At 62.0% G+C, this 25,882-nt stretch overlaps 1 protein-coding gene across 4 annotated transcripts in view; it reads right to left on the reverse strand.

The window, feature by feature from the left end:
* The window catches only part of CPSF1 (cleavage and polyadenylation specific factor 1), a 130,987-nt gene that overhangs the window by 52,575 nt on the left and 52,530 nt on the right, over positions 1-25,882 (reverse strand). For all 4 annotated transcript variants that reach the window (XM_059868611.1, XM_059868620.1, XM_059868628.1 and 1 more), the window contains exons 15-21: positions 25,706-25,786; positions 20,800-20,889; positions 17,501-17,620; positions 14,934-15,075; positions 9,133-9,311; positions 6,573-6,703; positions 3,184-3,355 (exon numbers count right to left, since the gene is read on the reverse strand). In XM_059868611.1, coding sequence (XP_059724594.1) covers positions 3,184-3,355; positions 6,573-6,703; positions 9,133-9,311; positions 14,934-15,075; positions 17,501-17,620; positions 20,800-20,889; positions 25,706-25,786 — 915 coding nt within the window. The remainder of the gene's footprint in view (positions 1-3,183; positions 3,356-6,572; positions 6,704-9,132; positions 9,312-14,933; positions 15,076-17,500; positions 17,621-20,799; positions 20,890-25,705; positions 25,787-25,882) is intronic.

Genomic DNA, 25,882 nt, shown 5'->3' on the forward strand with positions numbered 1-25,882 from the left:
GGGAAAAATGGGGATTATAGGGGAGGGGAATGGGGATTGTGGGGTGGGAATGGAGATAATGGGGGTAGAACCATGGGTGTTCTTCACCAGGAACAGCAGGGGACACTCGGGGACCTGGGAGAGCTGGGGGGAAATGGGAAAATGGGGAAAATGGGGAATTATGGGAGGAAAATGGGGATTGTGGGGTGGGAAATGGGGATTGTGGGGGTAAAACCAGGGGAGTTCTTCACCAGGAACACCAGGCGCCACTCGGGGACCTGGTAGATCTGGGGAAAATGGGAAAATGGGGATTGTGGGGGGAAAAATGGGGAAAAAATGGGGAAAATGGGGGAAAAAAGAGGAAAAAATGGGGTAAAGATGGGGTAAAAATGGGGATTGTGGGGGTAGAACCATGGGAGTTCTTCACCAGGAACAGCAGGGGACACTCGGGGACCTGGGAGAGCTGGGCGGAAAACAGGAAAAATGGGGAAAAATGGGGAAAAATGGGGATTATAGGGGGGAAAATGGGAAAAAAATGGGAAAAATTGGGAAAAAAAAGGGGAAAAAATGGGGTAAAAATGGGGAAAAATGGGGATTGTGGGGGGAGAACAAGGGGAGTTCTTCACCAGGAACAGCAGGGGACACTCGGGGACCTGGTAGATCTGGGGGGAAAGTGGGAAAAATGGGAAAAATGGGGAAAAATGGGGAAAAAAGGGGAAAAAAAGGGGAAAAAATGGGGTAAAAATGGGTAAAAATGGGGAAAAAATGGGGTAAAATGGGGCAAAATGGGGGGGAAATGGGGATTATGGGGGAAAAATGGGAATTGTGGAGGGAAAACCAGGGGAGTTCTTCACCAGGTACAGCAGGGGACACTCGGGGACCTGGGAGAGCTGGGGGGAAATGGGAAAAATGGGGAAAATGGGGAAAAATGGGGAAAATGGGGAAAAATGGGGAAAAATGGGGAAAAATGGGGAAAAAATGGGGAAAAAATGGGGATTATGGGGGGAAAATGGGAATTATGGGGATAAAAATGGGGATTGTGGGGGTAGAACAAGGGGAGTTCTTCACCAGGAACAGCAGGGGACACTCGGGGACGTGGGAGAGCTGGGGGGAAATGGGAAAATGGGGAAAAATGGGGAAAATGGGGAAAAAATGGGGAAAAAAGGGGAAAAATGGGGTAAAAATGGGGAAAATGGGGAAAAAAAGAGGAAAAAATGGGGTAAAAATGGGGAAAAATGCGGAAAAATGGGGAAAAATGGGGAAAAAATGGGGAAAAATGGGGAAAATGGGGGGGAAATGGGGATTATGGGGAAAAAATGGGAATTGTGGAGGGAAAACCAGGGGAGTTCTTCACCAGGTACAGCAGGGGACACTCGGGGACCTGGGAGATCTGGGGGAAAATGGGGAAAAATGGGAAAAATGGGGAAAATGGGGAAAAATGGGGAAAAAATGGGGAAAAATGGGGATTTTGGGGGGAAATATGGGGATTGTGGGGGGAAAACCATGGGTGTTCTTCACCAGGAACAGCAGGGGACACTTGGGGACCTGGGAGAGCTGGGGGGAATGGGGAAATGGGGAAAATGGGGAAAAATGGGGAAAAATGGGGAAAAATGGGGTAAAAAAGGGGATTGTGGGGGGAAAAGCAGGGGAGTTCTTCACCAGGAACAGCAGGCACCACTCGGGGACCTGGGAGAGCTGGGGGGAATGGGGAAAAGTGGGGAAAAATGGGGAAAATGGGGAAAAATGGGGATTATGGGGAAAAATGGGAATTGTGGGGATAAAAATGGGGATTGTGGGGGGAAATGGGAATTGTGGGGGGAAATCCCGCAGAGTTCTGGAGGGGAATGGGAACTGTGACGGGAAAACAACGGGAATTGCAGCAGGAAACATTCCCAGTGCCTCCCAGTCCCTCCCAGTGCCATTCCCAGTGCCATTCCCAGTATATCCCAGTCCCTCCCAGTCCCTCCCAGTACCTCCATGTTGCCGTTCTCCCTGGCCAGCACACACCAGTGCCATTGCCAGCACACACCAGTGCCATTCCCAGTATATCCCAGTATCCCCAGTGCCATTCCCAGTCCCTCCCAGTCCCTCCCAGTGCCATTCCCAGTATATCCCAGTCCCTCCCAGTATATCCCAGTCCCCCCAGTACCTCCATGTTGCCGTTCTCCCTGGCCAGCACACACCAGTGCCATTCCCAGTATATCCCAGTCCCTCCCAGTGCCATTCCCAGTATCCCCAGTCCCTCCCAGTCCCTCCCAGTCCCTCCCAGTCCCCCCAGTACCTCCATGTTGCCGTTCTCCCTGGCCAGCACACACCAGTGCCATTCCCAGTATATCCCAGTATCCCCAGTGCCATTACCAGTCCCTCCCAGTGCCATTCCCAGTCCCTCCCAGTGCCATTCCCAGTCCATCCCAGTCCATCCCAGTACCTCCATGTTGCCGTTCTCCCTGGCCAGCACACACCAGTGCCATTCCCAGTCCCTCCCAGTCCCTCCCAGTGCCATTCCCAGTATCCCCAGTCCCTCCCAGTCCCTCCCAGTCCCTCCCAGTCCCCCCAGTACCTCCATGTTGCCGTTCTCCCTGGCCAGCACACACCAGTGCCATTCCCAGTATATCCCAGTATCCCCAGTGCCATTCCCAGTCCCTCCCAGTCCCTCCCAGTACCTCCATGTTGCCGTTCTCCCTGGCCAGCACACACCAGTGCCATTCCCAGTCCCTCCCAGTATATCCCAGTATCCTCAGTCCCTCCCAGTGCCATTCCCAGTATATCCCAGTATCCTCAGTCCCTCCCAGTGCCATTCCCAGTCCCTCCCAGTCCCTCCCAGTCCCCCCAGTACCTCCATGTTGCCGTTCTCCCTGGCCAGCACACACCAGTGCCATTCCCAGCACACACCAGTGCCATTCCCAGTATATCCCAGTATCCCCAGTATATCCCAGTATCCTCAGTCCCTCCCAGTGCCATTCCCAGTATATCCCAGTATCCCCAGTCCCTCCCAGTCCCTCCCAGTCCCTCCCAGTCCCTCCCAGTGCCATTCCCAGTCCTTCCCAGTCCCTCCCAGTCCCTCCCAGTCCCCCCCAGTACCTCCATGTTGCCGTTCTCCCTGGCCAGCACACACCAGTGCCATTCCCAGTATATCCCAGTATATCCCAGTATATCCCAGTCCCACCCAGTGCCATTCCCAGTCCCTCCCAGTCCCCCCAGTACCTCCATGTTGCCGTTCTCCCTGGCCAGCACACACCAGTGCGAGGGCTCGGGGCTCAGCGGCGCCGCCTCCCTCTCGGGGGGTCCCGCCCGCCGCGGCTCCTCCCGGGCCGGGGAACGGCCCGAGCCCCCCGAGTCCCCGTAGAGCATCTCCTCCTCGTCGTCCACCGAGCCACTGCGGGGACACAGGTATGGCACACCTGGGCACAGCTGGACACAGCTGGGACACACCTGGGTACACCTGAGACACCTGGGGTACACCTGAGATACACCTGGGATACACCTGGGATACACCTGGGTACACCTGGGCACACCTGGGATACACCTGAGTACACCTGGGCACACCTGGGCACACCTGGGCACACCTGGGATACACCTGGGCTACACCTGGGCACACCTGGGTACACCTGGGCACACCTGGGATACACCTGGGCTACACCTGGGCACACCTGGGATACACCTGGGCTACACCTGGGCACACCTGGGTACACCTGGGCACACCTGGGCACACCTGGGGTACACCTGGGATAGATCTAGGGACACCCCCCAGTCCCCGTAGAGCATCTCCTCCTCGTCGTCCACAGAGCCACTGCGGGGACATAGGTATGGCACACCTGGGCACACCTGGGCACACCTGAGACACCTGGGTACACCTGGGGTACACCTGGGCACACCTGGGCACACCTGGGGTACACCTGGGTACACCTGGGGTACACCTGGGCACACCTGGGCACACCTGGGGTACACCTGGGTACACCTGGGATACACCTGGGGTACACCTGGGCACACCTGGGATAGATCTAGGGACACCCCCCGAGTCCCCGTAGAGCATCTCCTCCTCATCGTCCACCGAGCCACTGCGGGGACATGGGCACACCTGAAACACCTGGGCACACCTGGGATACACCTGGGCACACCTGGGCACACCTGGGGTACACCTGGGGTACACCTGGGTACACCTGGGATACACCTGGGGCACACCTGGGATAGATCTAGGGACACCCCCCCAGTCCCCGTAGAGCATCTCCTCCTCGTCGTCCACAGAGCCACTGCGGGGACACAGGTATGGCACACCTGGGCACACCTGGGCACACCTGGGCACACCTGGGCACACCTGGGATACACCTGGGATACACCTGGGGATACACCTGGGCACACCTGGGCACACCTGGGGTACACCTGGGATACACCTGGGCACACCTGGGCACACCTGGGCACACCTGGGTACACCTGGGCACACCTGGGTACACCTGGGATAGACCTGGGTACACCTGGGATACACCTGGGATACACCTGGGCACACCTGGGCACACCTGGGATACACCTGGGCACAGCTGGGCACACCTGGGATAGATCTAGGGACACCCCCCGAGTCCCCGTAGAGCATCTCCTCCTTGTCATCCACCGAGCCACTGCGGGGACACAGGTATGGCACACCTGGGGTACACCTGGGCACACCTGGGATACACCTGGGGCACACCTGGGATAGATCTAGGGACACCCCCCAGTCCCCGTAGAGCATCTCCTCCTCGTCGTCCACAGAGCCACTGCGGGGAGATGGGCACACCTGAGACACCTGGGCACACCTGGGATACACCTGGGCACACCTGGGCACAGCTGGGCACACCTGGGATACACCTGGGATAGACCTGGGATACACCTGGGCACAGCTGGGCACAGCTGGGATACACCTGGGTATACCTGGGCACACCTGGGCACACCTGGGGTACACCTGGGATACACCTGGGCACACCTGGGCACACCTGGGCACACCTGGGATACACCTGGGCACACCTGGGGATACACCTGGGGATACAGCTGGGCACACCTGGGATACACCTGAGACACCTGGGATACACCTGGGCACACCTGGGATACACCTGGGCACACCTGGGATACACCTGAGACACCTGGGCACACCTGGGCACACCTGGGCACAGCTGGGCACACCTGGGATAGATCTAGGGACACCCCCCAGTCCCCGTAGAGCATCTCCTCCTCGTCATCCACAGAGCCACTGCAGGGAGACAGGTATGGCACACCTGAGACACCTGGGCACACCTGGGCACACCTGAGCACACCTGGGGTATACCTGGGCACACCTGGGCACACCTGGGATACACCTGGGCACACCTGGGATAGATCTAGGGACACCCCCCGAGTCCCCGTAGAGCATCTCCTCCTCGTCATCCACAGAGCCACTGCGGGGAGATGGGCACACCTGAGACACCTGGGGCACACCTGGGCACACCTGAGACACCTGGGCACACCTGGGCACACCTGGGCACACCTGGGATACACCTGGGATAGATCTAGGGACACCCCCCAGTCCCCGTAGAGCATCTCCTCCTCGTCATCCACAGAGCCACTGCGGGGACATGGGCACACCTGAGACACCTGGGATACACCTGGGCACACCTGGGCACACCTGGGATACACCTGGGCACACCTGGGCACACCTGGGCACACCTGGGATACACCTGGGATAGATCTAGGGACACCCCCCAGTCCCCGTAGAGCATCTCCTCCTCGTCATCCACAGAGCCACTGCGGGGACATGGGCACACCTGGGATACACCTGGGATACACCTGAGACACCTGGGCACACCTGGGATACACCTGTGCACACCTGGGCACACCTGGGATACACCTGGGATACACCTGGGCACACCTGGGCACACCTGGGATACACCTGGGATACACCTGGGCACACCTGGGCACACCTGGGCACACCTAGGGTACACCTGGGATACACCTGGGCACACCTGGGATACACCTGGGATACACCTGGGCACACCTGGGATACACCTGGGCACACCTGGGATACACCTGGGATACACCTGGGCACACCTGGGCACATCTGGGGACACACTGGGGACATCAGAGAACATCCCCGGAGACACAACCAGAAACTCCTGGAGACTGGGCACACCTTGGGCACACCTGGGGACACCTGGGGACACCTTGGGCACACCTGGGTACACCTGAGAACATCCCTGGACACACCTGACAACAACCCTGGAGACACAAGCGGGAGCACCTGGAGACTGGGGACACCTGGGCACACCTGGGGACACCTTGGGCACACCTGGGGACACCTGGATCCACCTGAGAACATTCTTGGACGCACAACCAGAAACTCCTGGAGCTTGGGGACACCTTGGGGACACCTTGGGGACACCTTGGGGACACCTGGGGACACCCTGGGGACACCTGGGGACACCTTGGGGACACCTGGGGACACCTTGGGCACACCTGGGGACACCTTGGGCACACCTGGATCCACCTGAGAACATTCTTGGACGCACAACCAGAAACTCCTGGAGCTTGGGGACACCTTGGGGACACCTGGGGACACCTTGGGGACACCTTGGGGACACCTTGTGACCCACCTGAGGTCCTGGATGAGGGTCTCGGCCTCGGCGTGGGGGCGGGGCGGGGGCTCCTCGCGGGGGGCGCGGCTCTCGGTGGTGAACATTCCGGAAAGGTCCCGGTACAGGCACAGCGCTGTCACCCGCGAGGGCTGCAGGGGACAGTGGGGACATCACTGGGGACATTGGGGACATCATTGGGGACATTGGGGACATTGGGGACATCATTGGGGACATCACTGGGGACATTCTGGAAAGGTCCCGGTACAGGCACAGCGCTGTCACCCGCGAGGGCTGCAGGGGACATGGGGACATTGGGGACATCATTGGGGACATCACTGGGGACATTGGGGACATTGGGGACATCACTGGGGACATTGGGGACACTGGGGACATCACTGGGGACACCATTGGGGACATTCCAGAAAGGTCCCGGTACAGGCACAGCGCTGTCACCCGCGAGGGCTGCAGGGGACATTGGGGACATTGGGGACACTGGGGACATTGGGGACACTGGGGACATCATTGGGGACATTGGGGACACTGGGGACATCATGGGGGACATCACTGGGGACATTCCGGAAAGGTCCCGGTACAGGCACAGCGCTGTCACCCGTGACGGCTGCAGGGGACATGGGGACATTGGGGACATTGGGGACCTCACTGGGGACATTGGGAACATCATTGGGGACATCATTGGGGACATCACTGGGGACATTCCGGAAAGGTCCCAGTACAGGCACAGCGCTGTCACCCGCGAGGGCTGCAGGGGACATGGGGACATCATTGGGGACACTGAGGACATCACTGGGGACATTGGGGACATCACTGGGGACATTCCGGAAAGGTCCCGGTAGAGGCACAGCGCTGTCACCCGCGAGGGCTGCAGGGGACATTGGGGACATTGGGGACACTGGGGACATTGGGGACACTGGGGACATCATTGGGGACATTGGGGACACTGGGGACATTGGGGACACTGGGGACATTGGGGACATCATTGGGGACATTGGGGACATCATTGGGGACATTGGGGACATTGGGGACATTGGGGACATCATTGGGGACATCATTGGGGACATCACTGGGGACATTCCGGAAAGGTCCCGGTACAGGCACAGCGCTGTCACCCGAGAGGGCTGCAGGGGACATGGGGACATTGGGGACATCATTGGGGACATCACTGGGGACACTGGGGACACTGGGGGAACACTGGGATATTGGGGACAGTGGGGGAACCTTGGGGACACTGGGGGGACATTCAGGACAAGGGGACACTGAGGACAATTGGGGACAATCACATGACACCCAGGGACTGGGGACACTGGGGACATTGGTGACATGTCTGATGTCACCTGAAGGTGTCACCTGGAGCAGGGCCAGGTGGGGATGGTTGGGGACACAGGTGACACCGGTGACACGTGTGACACTGGTCAGGGATGGTTGAGAAGGGTTGGGGACACAGGTGACACAGGTGACACTCACGTGTGACACGGGTGGCCGCAGCAGGGCCAGGCAAGGTTGGGGATGGTTGGGGACACAGGTGACACGGTGACACTCACGTGTGACACGGGCGGGCGCAGCAGGGCCAGGCAGGGTTGGGGATGGTCAGGGATGGTTGGGGACACAGGTGACACGGTGACACGTGTGACAGGGGCGGGCGCAGCAGGGCCAGGCAGGGTTGGGGATGGTTGGGGACACAGGTGACACAGTGACACTCAGGTGTGACACAGGGGGCCGCAGCAGGGCCAGGCAGGGTTGGGGATGGTCAGGGATGGTTGGGGACACAGGTGACACAGGTGACACTCAGGTGTGACACGGGTGGTGCAGCAGGGCCAGGCAGGGCTGGGGATGGTTGGGGACACAGGTGACACAGGTGACACTCACGTGTGACACGGGCGGGCGCAGCAGGGCCAGGCAGGGTTGGGGATGGTCGGGGACACAGGTGACACAGGTGACACTCACGTGTGACACGGGCGGCTGCAGCAGGGCCAGGCAGGATTGGGGACAGTCAGGGATGGTTGGGGACACAGGTGACACAGGTGACACTCAGGTGTGACACAGGTAGGCGCAGCAGGGCCAGGCAGGGTTGGGGACGGTCAGGGATGGTTGGGGACACAGGTGACACAGGTGACACTCACGTGTGACACAGGCAGGCGCAGCAGGGCCAGGCAGGATTGGGGACAGTCAGGGATGGTTGGGGACACAGGTGACACAGGTGACACTCACGTGTGACACGGGCGGGCGCAGCAGGGCCAGGCAGGGTTGGGGATGGTCAGGGATGGTTGGGGACACAGGTGACACGGTGACACTCACGTGTGACACGGGCGGGCGCAGCATGGCCAGGCAGGGATGGGGATGGTTGGGGACACAGGTGACACAGGTGACACAGGTGACACTCACGTGTGACACGGGCGGGCGCAGCAGGGCCAGGCAGGGCTGGGGATGGTCAGGGATGGTTGGGGACAGTGGGGACAGTCGGTGACACTCACGTGTGACACGGGCGGGCGCAGCAGGGCCAGGCAGGGTTGGGGATGGTCAGGGATGGTTGGGGACAGTGGGGACAGTCGGTGACACTCACGTGTGACACGGGTGGCCGCAGCAGGGCCAGGCGCGGGGCGCGGCCACCGTAGGTGTCCCCCTTGAGGGTGAAGGTGGCCAGGTGGCCCTCGGCGCTGAGCAGGACCCCGAAGGGATCGGCCACGGCGCAGTGCACGATGGGAGAGCCCAGGTCCACGGGGACAAAGTGCAGCTGGGTCACTGTGAGGGGACAGCAGTGTCACCAGGGGTCACAGCAGTGTCACAGCAGTGTCACTGTCACAGCAGTGTCACATCACTGTCACAGCAGTGTCACAGCAGTGTCCCAGTGCACGATGGGAGAGCCCAGGTCCACGGGGACAAAGTGCAGCTGGGTCACTGTGGGGACAGCAGTGTCACCAGGGCTCACAGCAGTGTCACAGCAGTGTCACAGCCCCAGTGTCACAGCAGTGTCACAGCAGTGTCACAGCAGTGTCACAGCAGTGTCACTGTCACAGCAGTGTCACATCACTGCCACAGCAGTGTCACATCACTGTCACAGCAGTGTCACTGTCACAGCAGTGTCACATCACTGTCACAGCACTGTCACAGCAGTGTCCCAGTGCACGATGGGAGAGCCCAGGTCCACGGGGACAAAGTGCAGCTGGGTCACTGAGGGGACAGCAGTGTCACATCACTGTCACAGCCCCAGTGTCACAGCAGTGTCACATCACTGTCACAGCAGTGTCACCGGGGGTCACAGCAGTGTCACATCACTGACACATCACTGTCACAGCAGTGTCACATCACTGTCACAGCAGTGTCACAGCAGTGTCACATCACTGTCACAGCAGTGTCACATCACTGTCACAGCACTGTCACAGCAGTGTCCCAGTGCACGATGGGAGAGCCCAGGTCCACGGGGACAAAGTGCAGCTGGGTCACTGAGGGGACAGCAGTGTCACCAGGGGTCACAGCAGTGTCACAGCAGTGTCACAGCAGTGTCACTGTCACATCACTGCCACAGCAGTGTCACATCACTGCCACATCACTGTCACAGCAGTGTCACACCCCCTGGGTCACCCCAAACCCACGGGGACAAAGTGCAGCTGGGTCACTGTGAGGGGACAGCAGTGTCACCGGGGTCACAGCAGTGTCACATCACTGTCACAGCAGTGTCACAGCAGTATCACCAGGGGGTCACAGCAGTGTCACACCCCCTGGGTCACCCCAAACCCACGGGGACAAAGTGCAGCTGGGTCACTGTGGGGACAGCAGTGTCACATCACTGCCACAGAAGTGTCACAGCAGTGTCACATCACTGTCACACCCCGGTGTCACCTGCCAATGTCACCTCCCTGTCACTGCAGTGCCAAGAATGACCCAGCGGTGTCACCCCAGGGCCACCCCCTGCCCCCCCCCCCCCCCCGGTGTCACCTCTTCCTGTGCCATCCCCTTGATGTCACACCTGGGGACACACCTGCGCCCGTGACACCCCATGATGTCACCCCAGGTGTGTCCCTGTCCCAGGTGTGTCCCTGTCCCAGGTGTGTCCCCAAGTGTATCCCCAGGTGTGTCCCTGTCCCCAGATGTGTCCCAGGTGTGTCCCCAGATGTGTCCCTGTCCCCAGGTGTGTCCCCAGGTGTGTCCCAGGTGTGTCCCAGGTGTGTCCCTGTCCCCAGGTGTGTCCCTGTCCCCAGGTGTCCCCAGGTGTGTCCCAGGTGTGTCCCTGTCCCCAGGTGTGTCCCAGGTGTCCCCAGGTGTCCCCAGGTGTGTCACTCACCGCCCTGCAGCAGGCGCAGCCCCAGCGGTGACACCTGCACGATGAAGTGGCCCTGTCCCCAGGTGTGTCCCTGTCCCAGGTGTGTCCCTGTCCCCAGGTGTGTCCCAGGTGTGTCCCTGTCCCCAGGTGTGTCCCAGGTGTGTCCCTGTCCCCAGGTGTGTCACTCACCGCCCTGCAGCAGGCGCAGCCCCAGAGGTGACACCTGCACGATGAAGTGGCCCTGGCCCAGGTGTGTCCCAGGTGTCCCCAGGTGTGTCCCCAGGTGTGTCCCCAGGTGTGTCCCTCTCCCCAGGTGTGTCCCAGGTGTGTCCCTCTCCCCAGGTGTGTCCCTGGCCCAGGTGTGTCCCTGTCCCCAGGTGTCCCCAGGTGTGTCACTCACCGCCCTGCAGCAGGCGCAGCCCCAGAGGTGACACCTGCACGATGAAGTGGCCCTGGCCCAGGTGTGTCCCTGTCCCCAGGTGTGTCCCTGTCCCCAGGTGTCCCCAGGTGTGTCCCCAGGTGTGTCACTCACCGCCCTGCAGCAGGCGCAGCCCCAGAGGTGACACCTGCACGATGAAGTGGCCCTGGCCCAGGTGTGTCCCTGTCCCCAGGTGTGTCCCAGGTGTGTCCCCAGGTGTGTCCCCAGGTGTCCCCAGGTGTGTCACTCACCGCCCTGCAGCAGGCGCAGCCCCAGCGGTGACACCTGCACGATGAAGTGGCCCTGTCCCAGGTGTGTCCCTGTCCCCAGGTGTGTCCCTGTCCCCAGGTGTCCCCAGGTGTGTCACTCACCGCCCTGCAGCAGGCGCAGCCCCAGCGGTGACACCTGCACGATGAAGTGGCCCTGGCCCAGGTGTGTCCCTGTCCCCAGGTGTGTCCCAGGTGTGTCCCTGTCCCCAGGTGTGTCCCCAGGTGTGTCCCCAGGTGTGTCCCTGTCCCAGGTGTGTCCCAGGTGTCCCCAGGTGTGTCACTCACCGCCCTGCAGCAGGCGCAGCCCCAGCGGTGACACCTGCACGATGAAGTGGCCCTGTCCCCAGGTGTGTCCCTGTCCCCAGGTGTGTCCCAGGTGTGTCCCCAGGTGTGTCCCTGTCCCCAGGTGTCCCCAGGTGTGTCCCTGTCCCCAGGTGTGTCCCTGTCCCAGGTGTGTCCCTGTCCCCAGGTGTGTCCCTGTCCCCAGGTGTCCCCAGGTGTCCCCAGGTGTGTCACTCACCGCCCTGCAGCAGGCGCAGCCCCAGAGGTGACACCTGCACGATGAAGTGGCCCTGGCCCAGGTGTGTCCCTGTCCCCAGGTGTGTCCCTGTCCCCAGGTGTGTCCCAGGTGTGTCCCTGTCCCCAGGTGTGTCCCTGTCCCCAGGTGTGTCCCAGGTGTGTCCCAGGTGTGTCCCTGTCCCAGGTGTCCCCAGGTGTGTCACTCACCGCCCTGCAGCAGGCACAGCCCCAGAGGTGACACCTGCACGATGAAGTGGCCCTGGCCCAGGTGTGTCCCTGTCCCCAGGTGTCCCCAGGTGTGTCACTCACCGCCCTGCAGCAGGCGCAGCCCCAGCGGTGACACCTGCACGATGAAGTGGCCCTGGCCCAGGTGTGTCCCTGTCCCCAGGTGTGTCCCTGTCCCCAGGTGTCCCCAGGTGTGTCCCTGTCCCCAGGTGTGTCCCCAGGTGTGTCCCTGTCCCCAGGTGTGTCCCAGGTGTGTCACTCACCGCCCTGCAGCAGGCGCAGCCCCAGCGGTGACACCTGCACGATGAAGTGGCCCTGGCCCAGGTGTGTCCCTGTCCCCAGGTGTCCCCAGGTGTGTCCCTGTCCCCAGGTGTCCCCAGGTGTGTCACTCACCGCCCTGCAGCAGGCGCAGCCCCAGCGGTGACACCTGCACGATGAAGTGGCCCTGGCCCAGGTGTGTCCCAGGTGTGTCCCTGTCCCCAGGTGTCCCCAGGTGTCCCCAGGTGTGTCACTCACCGCCCTGCAGCAGGCGCAGCCCCAGAGGTGACACCTGCACGATGAAGTGGCCCTGGCCCAGGTGTGTCCCTGTCCCCAGGTGTGTCCCTGTCCCCAGGTGTGTCCCTGTCCCCAGGTGTGTCACTCACCGCCCTGCAGCAGGCGCAGCCCCAGAGGTGACACCTGCACGATGAAGTGGCCCTGGCCCAGGTGTGTCCCAGGTGTGTCCCTGTCCCCAGGTGTCCCCAGGTGTCCCCAGGTGTGTCACTCACCGCCCTGCAGCAGGCGCAGCCCCAGAGGTGACACCTGCACGATGAAGTGGCCCTGGCCCAGGTGTGTCCCTGTCCCCAGGTGTGTCCCTGTCCCCAGGTGTGTCCCAGGTGTCCCAGGTGTGTCACTCACCACCCTGCAGCAGGCGCAGCCCCAGCGGTGACACCTGCACGATGAAGTGGCCCTGGCCCAGGTGTGTCCCTGTCCCCAGGTGTGTCCCTGTCCCCAGGTGTGTCCCTGTCCCCAGGTGTGTCCCAGGTGTGTCCCTGTCCCCAGGTGTGTCCCTGTCCCCAGGTGTGTCCCCAGGTGTGTCACTCACCGCCCTGCAGCAGGCGCAGCCCCAGCGGTGACACCTGCACGATGAAGTGGCCCTGGCCCAGGTGTGTCCCAGGTGTGTCCCTGTCCCCAGGTGTGTCCCAGGTGTCCCCAGGTGTGTCACTCACCGCCCTGCAGCAGGCGCAGCCCCAGAGGTGACACCTGCACGATGAAGTGGCCCTGGCCCAGGTGTGTCCCTGTCCCCAGGTGTGTCCCTGTCCCCAAGTGTGTCCCTGTCCCCAGGTGTCCCCAGGTGTGTCCCTGTCCCCAGGTGTGTCCCAGGTGTGTCCCTGTCCCCAGGTGTGTCCCAGGTGTCCCAGGTGTGTCACTCACCGCCCTGCAGCAGGCGCAGCCCCAGCGGTGACACCTGCACGATGAAGTGGCCCTGGCCCAGGTGTGTCCCCGTCCCCAGGTGTGTCCCAGGTGTCCCCAGGTGTGTCACTCACCGCCCTGCAGCAGGCGCAGCCCCAGCGGTGACACCTGCACGATGAAGTGGCCCTGGCCCAGGTGTGTCCCAGGTGTGTCCCTGTCCCCAGGTGTCCCCAGGTGTGTCCCCAGGTGTGTCACTCACCGCCCTGCAGCAGGCGCAGCCCCAGCGGTGACACCTGCACGATGAAGTGGCCCTGGCCCAGGTGTGTCCCTGTCCCCAGGTGTCCCCAGGTGTGTCCCTGTCCCCAGGTGTCCCCAGGTGTGTCACTCACCGCCCTGCAGCAGGCGCAGCCCCAGAGGTGACACCTGCACGATGAAGTGGCCCTGGCCCAGGTGTGTCCCTGTCCCCAGGTGTGTCCCTGTCCCCAAGTGTGTCCCTGTCCCCAGGTGTCCCCAGGTGTGTCCCTGTCCCCAGGTGTGTCCCAGGTGTGTCCCTGTCCCCAGGTGTGTCCCAGGTGTCCCAGGTGTGTCACTCACCGCCCTGCAGCAGGCGCAGCCCCAGCGGTGACACCTGCACGATGAAGTGGCCCTGGCCCAGGTGTGTCCCCGTCCCCAGGTGTGTCCCAGGTGTCCCCAGGTGTGTCACTCACCGCCCTGCAGCAGGCGCAGCCCCAGCGGTGACACCTGCACGATGAAGTGGCCCTGGCCCAGGTGTGTCCCAGGTGTGTCCCTGTCCCCAGGTGTCCCCAGGTGTGTCCCCAGGTGTGTCACTCACCGCCCTGCAGCAGGCGCAGCCCCAGCGGTGACACCTGCACGATGAAGTGGCCCTGGCCCAGGTGTGTCCCTGTCCCCAGGTGTCCCCAGGTGTGTCCCTGTCCCCAGGTGTCCCCAGGTGTGTCACTCACCGCCCTGCAGCAGGCGCAGCCCCAGAGGTGACACCTGCACGATGAAGTGGCCCTGGCCCAGGTGTGTCCCTGTCCCCAGGTGTGTCCCTGTCCCCAAGTGTGTCCCTGTCCCCAGGTGTCCCCAGGTGTGTCCCTGTCCCCAGGTGTGTCCCAGGTGTGTCCCTGTCCCCAGGTGTGTCCCAGGTGTCCCAGGTGTGTCACTCACCGCCCTGCAGCAGGCGCAGCCCCAGCGGTGACACCTGCACGATGAAGTGGCCCTGGCCCAGGTGTGTCCCCGTCCCCAGGTGTGTCCCAGGTGTCCCCAGGTGTGTCACTCACCGCCCTGCAGCAGGCGCAGCCCCAGCGGTGACACCTGCACGATGAAGTGGCCCTGGCCCAGGTTCCCCGCGAACACGGTCGGGCCCTGCGTGGCGAAGCCGCTCGTGTCCAGCTCCAGGATCTCCTGGCCCGTCTGCAGGATCTGGGGACAGCGGGGACACCGGGGACATCAGGGGACATCAGGGGACACTGGGGACATCAGGGGGACATCAGGGGACAGCAGGGGACATGGCACACACGAAGCCACCAGAACATGGGTGCTGTCCCCAAGAAGGGACATGGGGACACTGAGGGGACACTGGGCACGGCCAGCCCCCAGGTGAGCCCACATCCATGTCACTGTCCCTTGGGGTGGCACTGGGGACATCAGGGGACATCTGGGGACACGGCACGCAGGGAGCCACCAGAACATGGGTGCTGTCCCTAAGGAGGGACATGGGGACACTGAGGGGACACTGGGCAGGGCCAGCCCCCAGGTGAGCCCAAATCCAGGTCACTGTCCCTTGGGGTGGCACTGGGGACATCAGGGGACATCAGGGGACACGGCACGCAGGGAGCCACCAGAACATGGGTGCTGTCCCCAGGGAGGGACAAGGGGACAATGAGGGGACACCAGGCAGGGCCAGGCCCAGGTGAGCCCCAATCCATGTCACTGGCCCTTGGGGACATCAGGGGACACTGGGGACATGGTACCCACAGAGCCACCAGAACATGGGTGCTGTCCCCAAGGAGGGACAGGGGGACAATGAGGGGACACTGGGCAGGGCCAGGCCCAGGTGATTCCCAAATCCAGGTCACTGGCCCTTGGGGACATCAGGGGACACTGGGGACACGGCACCCACAGAGCCACCAGAACATGGGTGCTGTCCCCAAGGAGGGACATGGGGACAATGAGGGGACACTGGGCAGGGCCAGGCCCAGGTGAGCCCACATCCAGGTCACTGTCCCTTGGGGTGGCACTGGGGACATCAGGGGACATCAGGGGACACTGGGGACATGGTACCCACAGAGCCCCCAGAACATGGGTGCTGTCCCCAAGAAGGGACATGGGGACAATGAGGGGACACTGGGCAGGGCCAGGCCCAGGTGATTCCCAGATCCAGGTCACTGTCCCTTGGGGTGGCACTGGGGACATCAGGGGGACATCAGGGGACACTGGGGACACGGCACACACGGAGCCACCAGAACATGGGTGCTGTCCCCAAGGAGGGACAAGGGGACACTGAGGGGACACTGGGCAGGGCCAGGCCCAGGTGAGCCCACATCCAGGTCACTGGCCCTTGGGGTGGCACTGGGGACACTGGGGACATCAGGGGACATGGCACCCATGGAGCCACCAGAACATGGGTGCTGTCCCCAGGGAGGGACATGGGGACACTGAGGGGACACTGGGCAGGGCCAGCCCCCAGGTGAGCCCCAATCCATGTCACTGTCCCTTGGGGTGGCACTGGGGACATCAGGGGACATCTGGGGACATCTGGGGACACGGCACCCACGGAGCCACCAGAACATGGGTGCTGTCCCCAGGGAGGGACATGGGGACAAGGAGGGGACACTGGGCAGGGCCAGCGCCCAGGTGAGCCCCAATCCAGGTCACTGGCCCTTGGGGACATCAGGGGACACTGGGGACATGGCACCCACAGAGCCACCAGAACATGGGTGCTGTCCCCAAGAAGGGACAAGGGGACATGGAGGGGACACTGGGCAGGGCCAGGCCCAGGTGACCCACATCCAGGTCATTGTCCCTTGGGGTGGCACTGGGGACATCAGGGGACAGCAGGGGACACGGCACACAGGGAGCCACCAGAACATGGGTGCTGTCCCCAAGGAGGGACATGGGGACAATGAGGGGACACTGGGCAGGGCCAGCCCCCAGGTGAGCCCAAATCCAGGTCACTGGCCCTTGGGGTGGCACTGGGGACATCAGGGGACATCTGGGGACACGGCACCCACGGAGCCACCAGAACATGGGTGCTGTCCCCAAGAAGGGACATGGGGACACTGAGGGGACACTGGACAGGGCCAGCCCCAGGTGAGCCCACATCCAGGTCACTGTCCCTTGAGGGGACACTGGGGACATCAGGGGACATCAGGGGACATGGCACACATGGAGCCACCAGAACATGGGTGCTGTCCCCAAGAAGGGACAAGGGGACAATGAGGGGACACTGGGCAGGGCCAGGCCCAGGTGAGCCCCAATCCAGGTCACTGTCCCTTGGGGTGGCACTGGGGACATCAGGGGACATCAGGGGACATCAGGGCATGGCCACCAGGAAGCCCCCAGGACATGGGCACTGTCCCCACTGGGGACACAACAAGGAGTGTCTGTGTCCCCCTGTCCCTGGGATGTCCCCAATGTCCCCATGATGTCCCCAATGTCCCTCACCATGGTGGAGTCCTCGCGGCTCAGGATGAGGAACCCCTGTCCCCATGATGTCCCCAATGTCCCCAATGTCCCCAATGTCCCCAGTGTCCCTCACCATGGTGGAGTCCTCGCGGCTCAGGATGAGGAACCCGTGACCCTGGGATGTCCCCATGATGTCCCCAGTGTCCCCAATGTCCCTCACCATGGTGGAGTCCTCGCGGCTCAGGATGAGGAACCCGTGACGTTCCCCGTCCTCCTCAGAAGGTTCCGGAGCCGCGGTTGTCACCTCGGGCTCCGCGCTCGTCCCCGGGGCCACCTCGGGCTGTGGGGACAGAGACTCAGTGGGGACAGGGACACGGAGACGTGGGGACACAGAGGGACATGGGGACACAGAGGGACATGGGGACACAGAGGACACAGCGGGACATGGGGACACAGAGGGACATGGGGACACAGAGGACACGGAGGGACATGGGGACACAGAGGACACAGAAGGACATGGGGACACAGAGGACATGGGGACACAGAGGACACAGAAGGACATGGGGACACAGAGGACATGGAGGGACATGGGGACACAGAGGACACAGAAGGACATGGGGACACAGAGGACATGGGGACACAGAGGACACAGAAGGACATGGGGACACAGAGGACATGGAGGGACATGGGGACACAGAGGACACGGAGGGACATGGGGACAGGGACACGGAGACGTGGGGACACAGAGGGACATGGGGACACAGAGGGACATGGGGACACAGAGGACACAGCGGGACATGGGGACACAGAGGGACATGGGGACACAGAGGACACGGAGGGACATGGGGACACAGAGGACACAGAAGGACATGGGGACACAGAGGACATGGGGACACAGAGGACACAGAAGGACATGGGGACACAGAGGACATGGAGGGACATGGGGACACAGAGGACACAGAAGGACATGGGGACACAGAGGACATGGGGACACAGAGGACACAGAAGGACATGGGGACACAGAGGACATGGAGGGACATGGGGACACAGAGGACACGGAGGGACATGGGGACACAGAGGGACATGGAGGGACATGGGGACACAGAGGGACATGGGGACACAGAGGACACAGAGGACACAGAAGGACATGGGGACACAGAGGACACAGAGGGACATGGGGACACGGAGGGACATGGGGACACAGAGGGACATGGAGGGACATGGGGACACAGAGGACACGGAAGGACATGGGGACACAGAGGGACACGGGGACACAGAGGGGACAGGGACACAGGATGAGGGGACACAGGATGAGGGGACACGGAGGGACACAGGGACAGGGGAACAAGAGGGGACAGGGACATGTGGGGACACAGAGGACACGGAGGGACATGGGGACAAGAGGGGACACGGACACGGGATGAGGGGACACAGGGGGACACAGAGGACAGGGGGACACAAACACAGAGACGTGAGGGGACAGGGGGACACAGGGACAGAGGGACATGGGGATGGGGACACAGAGGACACAGAGGGACATGGGGACACAGAGGGGACAGGGACACAGATGAGGGGACACAGGGGGACACAGAGGGACACAGGGACAGGGGAACAAGAGGGGACAGGGACATGTGGGGACACAGGGGACACAGAGGGACATGGGGACACAGAGGGGACACGGACACGGGATGAGGGGACACAGAGGACACGGGGACACAAACACAGAGAGGTGAGGGGACAGGGGGACACAGGGACAGAGGGACATGGGGATGGGGACACAGGGACATGGAGGGACATGGGGACACTGGTGACACAGGGACATGAGGGGACAGGGGGACATGGGGGTGGGGAAAAGGGGACAAGAGGGGACACAGGGACATGGATGGGGACACGGTGGCACAGGGAGGGGGACATGGGGACACAGGTGACACGGGGACATGGTGACACAGGGAGGGTGACACAGGGACATGAGGGGACACGGGAAGGGTGACGTGGTGACACGGGGGGACACGGGGACATATGGGACACAGTGACACAGGTGACACAGGGAGGGTGACACAGGGAGGGTGACAAAGGGACATGAGGGGACATAAGGACATGAGTGGGACACAGTGACACAAGGGGGTGACACAGGGACACGGTGACAGGGACAGGGAGGGTGACGGGGACACGGGGGTGACACAGGGGACACAGTGACACGGAGTGTGACAGGTGACACGGGAGTGACACAGGTGGCACAGGGATGGTGACACAGGGACTCGGGAGTGACATAGGTGACACACGGGGGTGACACAGGGACACAGGGAGGGTGACACAGGTGACACGGGAGTGACACAGGTGGCACAGGGATGGTGACACAGGGAGGGTGACACAGGGAGGGTGACACAGGTGACATGGGAGTAACATAGGTGGCACACGGATGGTGACACAGGGGACACGGGGGTGACACAGGGGACACAGTGACACAGGGATGGTGACACAGGTGACACGGGAGTGACACAGGTGACACAGGGATGGTGACACAGGGAGGGTGACACAGGTGACACGGGAGTGACACAGGTGACACACGGGGGTGACACAGGTGGCACAGGGATGGTGACACAGGGACACAGGCGACACAAGGACACAGTGACACAGGGAGTGACACAGGTGGCACAGGGGGTGTGACACAGGGACACAGGGAGGGTGACACAGGTGACACGGGAGTGACACAGTGACACAGAGACACGGGAGTGACACAGGTGACACAGTGACACAGGGGGTGACACAGGTGACACAGGGGGGTGACACAGGGACACAGTGACACGGGAGTGACACAGGTGACACACGGGGGTGACACAGTGACACAGGGAGGGTGACACAGGGACACAGTGACACAGGGAGTGACACAGGTGACACAGGGGGTGACACAGGTGACACAGGTGACACAGAGGGTGACACAGGTGACACATGGGGGTGACACAGGGACACAGTGACACAGAGGGTGACACAGGTGACACACGGGGGTGACACAGGGACACAGTGACACAGGGGGTGACACAGGTGACACACGGGGGTGACACAGGGACACAGTGACACAGGTGACACAGCGACACGGGAGTGACACAGGTGACACACGGGGTGACAGGGACACAGTGACATGGAGTGTGACACAGGTGACACAGGGGGTGACACAGGTGACACACGGGGTGACACAGGGACACAGTGACATGGAGTGTGACACAGGTGACACAGGGGGGTGACACAGGTGACACACGGGGTGACACAGGGACACAGTGACACAGGTGACACAGCGACACGGGAGTGACACAGGTGACATACGGGGTGACACAGGGACACAGTGACATGGAGTGTGACACAGGTGACACAGGGGGGTGACACAGTGACATGGAGTGTGACACAGGTGACACAGGGGGTGACACAGGGACACAGGTGACACAGGTGACAGATGGGAGTGACACAGGTGACACAGGGGGTGACACAGGTGACACAGGTGACACAGGTGACACGGGGACCCACCTGTTCCCGCGGGGGTGGCGCTGTCACCGTCCACATGTCGTAGCAGCCGGGCAGCTCAAAGGTTGTCACCACCTGCGGCCGGATGCTGCGCTGGGGACACGGACAGGGACAGGGGACAGCTGTCACAGGGGGACAGGGGACAGCTGTCACAGGGGGACAGGGGTGGGGACAGGGCTGGGGACACGGACAGGGACAGGGGACAGCTGTCACAGCGGGACAGGGACAGGGGACAGGGCTGGGGACACGGACAGGGACAGGGGACAGCTGTCACAGCGGGACAGGGACAGGGGACAGCTGTCACAGCGGGACAGGGACAGGGGACAGGGATGGGGACAGGGATGGGGACAGCAGGCAGGGACAGGGACAGGGGACAGCTGTCACAGCGGGACAGGGGTGGGGACAGGGGACAGGGATGGGGACAGCTGTCACAGGGGGACAGGGGTGGGGACAGGGACAGGGGTGGGGACAGCTGTCACAGGGGGACAGGGGTGGGGACAGGGGACAGGGGACAGGGGTGGGGACAGCTGTCACAGGGGGACAGGGGACAGGGGACAGGGGACAGCTGTCACAGCGGGACAGGGGTGGGGACAGGGACAGGGGACAGGGGACAAGGATGGGGACAGGGATGGGGACATGGATGGGGACAGGGACAGGGATGGGGACAGGGACAGAGGTCAGGGGACAGAGGGACATGGATGGGGACAGGTCAGGGGACAGGGACACTGACAAGGACAGGGATAGGGACAGGGACAGGGACAGGGAAAGCCAGCAGGGGACAGCTCCAGCTCTATGGGGTGCTGCCCCATAGATTTGGGGTCCCCCACAGGTTTTGGGGTGTCCCTGGGGGGTCCCCCTGGTTTCTGGGGTGTCCCTGGGGGGTACAGGCGGGTTTTGGGGTCCCCCACAGGTTTTGGGGTGTCCCTGGGGGGTCCCCCTGGTTTTTGGGGTGTCCCTGGGGGGTACAGGCGGGTTTTGGGGTCCCCCACAGGTTTTGGGGTGTCCCTGGGGGGTCCCCCTGGGTTTTGGGGTGTCCCTGGGGGTCCCCCTGGGTTTTGGGGTGTCCCTGGGGGGTCCCCCACAGGTTTTTGGGGTGTCCCTGGGGGGTCCCCCTGGGTTTTGGGGTCCCCCTGGGTTTTGGGGTACCCCTGGGGGGTACAGGCGGGTTTTGGGGTCCCCCACAGGTTTTGGGGTGTCCCTGGGGGGTACAGGCGGGTTTTGGGGTGTCCCTGGGGGTACCCCTGTGTTTTGGGGTCCCCCCTGGTTTTTGGGGTGTCCCTGGGGGGTCCCCCCTGGTTTTTGGGGTGTCCCTGGGGGGTACAGGCGGGTTTTGGGGTGTCCCTGGGGGGTCCCCCTGGTTTTTGGGGTGTCCCTGGGGGGTCCCCCTGGTTTTTGGGATGTCCCTGGGGTGTCCCTGGGTTTTGGGGTGTCCCTGGGGGGTCCCCCTGGTTTTTGGGGTGTCCCTGGGGGGTCCCCCTGGTTTTTGGGGTGTCCCTGGGGGGTACAGGCGCTCCCCAGACTTTGGGGTCCCCCTGGTTGACCCCAGCCCTGCTCTGGCACCGGGATCGGCCCCCCGGGAACCTCCCGCGGGGGGGCTCAGCGGTGCGGGGGGGCGGGGGGTTCGGGGTTTGGGGGTTCGGGGGGGGGTTGGGGTTCACAGGGGGTTTGGGGGGATTTTGGGGTTCAGGGGTGTTTGGGGTTCGGGGGGGTTGTGGGGTTCACAGGGGGTTTTGGGGTTTGGGGGTTCGGGGGGGGTTTGGGGTTTTTGGGGTTCAGGGGGATTTGGGGTTCAGGGGGGTTGTGGGGGTTTTGGGGTTCAGGGTGTGTTTGGGGTTTTTGGGGTTCAGGGGGGTTTGGGGTTCGGGGGGGTTGTGGGGTTCAGGGGGGTTGTGGGGTTTTGGGGTTTTTGGGGTTCAGTGGGGTTTGGGGGTTTTGGGGTTCAGGGGGGTTTTGGGGTTTTTGGGGTTCAGGGGGGTTTGGCGTTCGGGGGGGTTGTGGGGTTTTGGGGTTCAGGGGGATTTTGGGGTTCAGGGGGGTTGTGGGTTTGGGGTTCTGGGGGGTTTGGGGTTCAGGGGGGTTGTGGGGTTTTGGGGTTCAGGGGGATTTTGGGGTTCAGGGGGGTTGTGGGTTTGGGGTTCTGGGGGGTTTGGGGTTCAGGGGGGTTGTGGGGTTTTTGAGGTTCAGGGGGATTTGGGGTTCAGGGGGGTTTTGGGGGTTTTGGGGTTCAGGGGCTTTGGGGTTTTTGGGGTTCAGGGAGATTTGGGGTTCAGGGGGGTTGTGGGGTTCACAGGGGGTTTGGGGTTCAGGGGGGGTTTGGGGTTCAGGGGGTTTGGGGTTCAGGGAGGGTTTGGGGTTTTTGTGGTTCGGGGGGGGCTGTGGGGTTCACAGGGGGTTTGGGGGTTCAGGAGGTTTGGGGTTCACAGGGGGTTTGGGGGTTAAGGGGGTTCAGGGGGATTTGGAGTTTTGGGGTTATGGGGGGTTTGGGGTTTTTGGGGTTCAGGGGGATTTGGAGTTCAGGGGGAGTTTGGGGTTTTGGGGTTCAGGGGGATTTGGAGTTTTGGGGTTCAGGGGGGTTTGGGGTTTTAGGGTTCAGAGGTGGTTTGTGGGGTTCAGGAGGTTTGGGGTTTTTGGGATTCAGGGGGTTCAGGGGGGGTTTAGGGGTTCAGGGGGGTTGGGGGTTTTGGGGTTGAGGGGTTTTGGGGGTTCAGGGGGGTTAACAGGTGGTTTGGGGGTCACAGGGGGTTTGGGGTTCATGGGGGGTTTGGGGGTTCGGGGGGGTTGGGTGGTGCACAGGGGGTTTGGGGTTCAGGGGGATTTGGGGGTTCAGGGGGTTCACAGGGGGTTTTGGGGTTCAGGGGGATTTGGGGTTCAGGGGGATTTGGGGTTTTGGGGTTTAGTGGGGGTTCAGGGGGTTTGGGGTTTAGGGGGGGTTTGGGGGCTTTGGGGTTCACTGGGGGTTTGGGGTTCAGGGGGATTTGGGGTTTTGGGGTTCAGGGGGAGTTTGGGGTTTTTGGGGTTCGGGGGGGTTGGGGTTCAGGGTGGGTTGTGGGGTCCAGGGGGGAGTTTGGGGTTCAGGGTGGGTTTGGGGTTTTTGGGGTTCAGGGGGATTTGGAGTTCAGTGGGAGTTTGGGGTTTTGGGGTTCAGGGGGGGTTGTGGGGTCCAGGGGGGAGTTTGGGGTTGTGGGGTTCAGGGGGTTTGGGGTTCAGGGTGGGTTTGGGGTTTTTGGGGTTCAGGGGGGTTTGGGGTTCGGGGGGGGTGTGGGGTTTTGGGGTTTTGGGGTTCAGGGGGGGTTGGGGTTTTTGGGGTTCAGGGGGTTTGGGGGTTCAGGGTGGGTTGGGGTTCAGGGGGGAGTTTGGGGTCTTGGGGTTCAGGGGGTTTGGGGTTCAGGGTGGGTTTGGGGTTTGGGGGGTTGTGGGGTTTTGGGGTTCAGGGGGGGTTGTGGGGTTCGCAGGGGGTTTTGGGGTTCAGGAGGTTTGGGGTTCACAGGGGGTTTGGAGTTCAGGGGGGGGTTTGGGGGTTCGGGGGGTTTGTGGGGTCCAGGGGGTTTTTGGGGTTCAGGGGGGTTTGGGGTTCAGGGGGGTTTGGGGTTCGGGGGGGTTGTGGGGTTTTGGGGTTCAGGGGGGAGTTTGGGGTTTTGGGGGTTCAGGAGGTTTGGGGTTCACAGGTGGTTTTGGGGTTCAGGGGGGATTTGGGGTTTGTGGGGTTCAGGGGGGTTTGGGGTTTTTGGGGTTCAGGGGGGATTTGGGGTTCAGGGGGGATTTGGGGTTTTTGGGGTTCGGGGGGATTTGGGGTTCGGGGGGGTTGTGGGGTTTTGGGGTTTTTGGGGTTCAGGAGGTTTGGGGTTCACAGGGGGTTTTGGGGTTCAGGGGGGATTTGGGGTTTGTGGGGTTCAGGGGGTTTGGGGTTTTTGGGGTTCGGGGGGATTTGGGGTTCAGGGGGGTTTTGGGGGTTTTGGGGTTCAGGGGCTTTGGGGTTTTTGAGGTTCAGGGGAATTTGGGGTTCAGGGGGGTTTTGGGGTTCAGGGGGGTTGTGGGGTTAAGGGGGTGTTGGGGTTTTTGAGGTTTTGGGGTTTTTGGGGTTCAGGGGGGGTTGGGGGTTTTGGGGTTCAGGGGGTGTTTGTGAGGTTTTGGGTTTTGGGGTTGGGGTTTTGGGGTTCAGGGGGAGTTTGGGGTTCAGCAGGTTTTGGGGTCCAAGGGGGATTTAGGGTGTTCTGAGGGTTCAGGGGAGTTTGGGGTTCAGGGGTGGTTTTGGGGTTTTTGAGGTGTTTTTGGGGTGGTTTTGGGGTGTGTTTGGGGTTTGGGGTCAGGGATGTTTTTGGGGTGGTTTTGGGGTTTTTCGGGTGGTTTTTGGGGTTTTTGGGGTGGTTTTTGGGGTTTTTGGGGTGGTTTTGGGGTGTTTTTTAGGTTTTTTGGGGTGATTTTTGGGGTTTTTGGGGTGGTTTTGGGGTTTGTGGGGTGGTTTTTGGGGTTTTTGGGGTGGTTTTGGGGTTTTTCGGGTGGTTTTTGGGGTTTTTGGGGTGGTTTTGGGGTTTTTGGGGTGGTTTTGTGGTTTTTGGGGTTTTGGGGTGCCTGCAGCACAGTTAGGGCCCCGTTCTTGCCGTATCCCGAGCACAGGCAGGGTTTGGGGACAGGGATGTTTTTGGGGTGGTTTTTGGGGTGTGTTTGGTGTGGTTTTGGGGTGGTTTTTGGGGTGGTTTTTGGGGTGATTTTTGGGGTTTTTGTGGTTTTTGGGGTGGTTTTGGGGTTTTTGGGGTGGTTTTTGGGTACCTGCAGCACGGTCAGCGCCCCGTTCTTGCCGTACCCCGAGCACAGGCAGGGTTTGGGGTCAGGGATGTTTTTGGGGTGGTTTTGGGGTTTTTGAGGTGTTTTTGGGGTGATATTTGGGGTTTTTGGGGTGGTTGTGGGGTACCTGCAGCACGGTCAGGGCCCCGTTCTTGCCGTACCCCGAGCACAGGACGATCTCCAGGTCGGGCTCAGGGCTGTTCTGGAACTGCGGAGAGACAGCGGGGCCAGGTGAGGGGTCAGGGGTGGGGTCATTTGGGGTCAGGGGTGGGGTCAGGGGTGGGGTCAGGTGAGGGGTCAGGGG

The sequence above is a fragment of the Haemorhous mexicanus genome, chromosome 1 (genome assembly GCF_027477595.1).
Source record: "Haemorhous mexicanus isolate bHaeMex1 chromosome 1, bHaeMex1.pri, whole genome shotgun sequence".
Taxonomy (NCBI): domain Eukaryota; kingdom Metazoa; phylum Chordata; class Aves; order Passeriformes; family Fringillidae; genus Haemorhous; species Haemorhous mexicanus.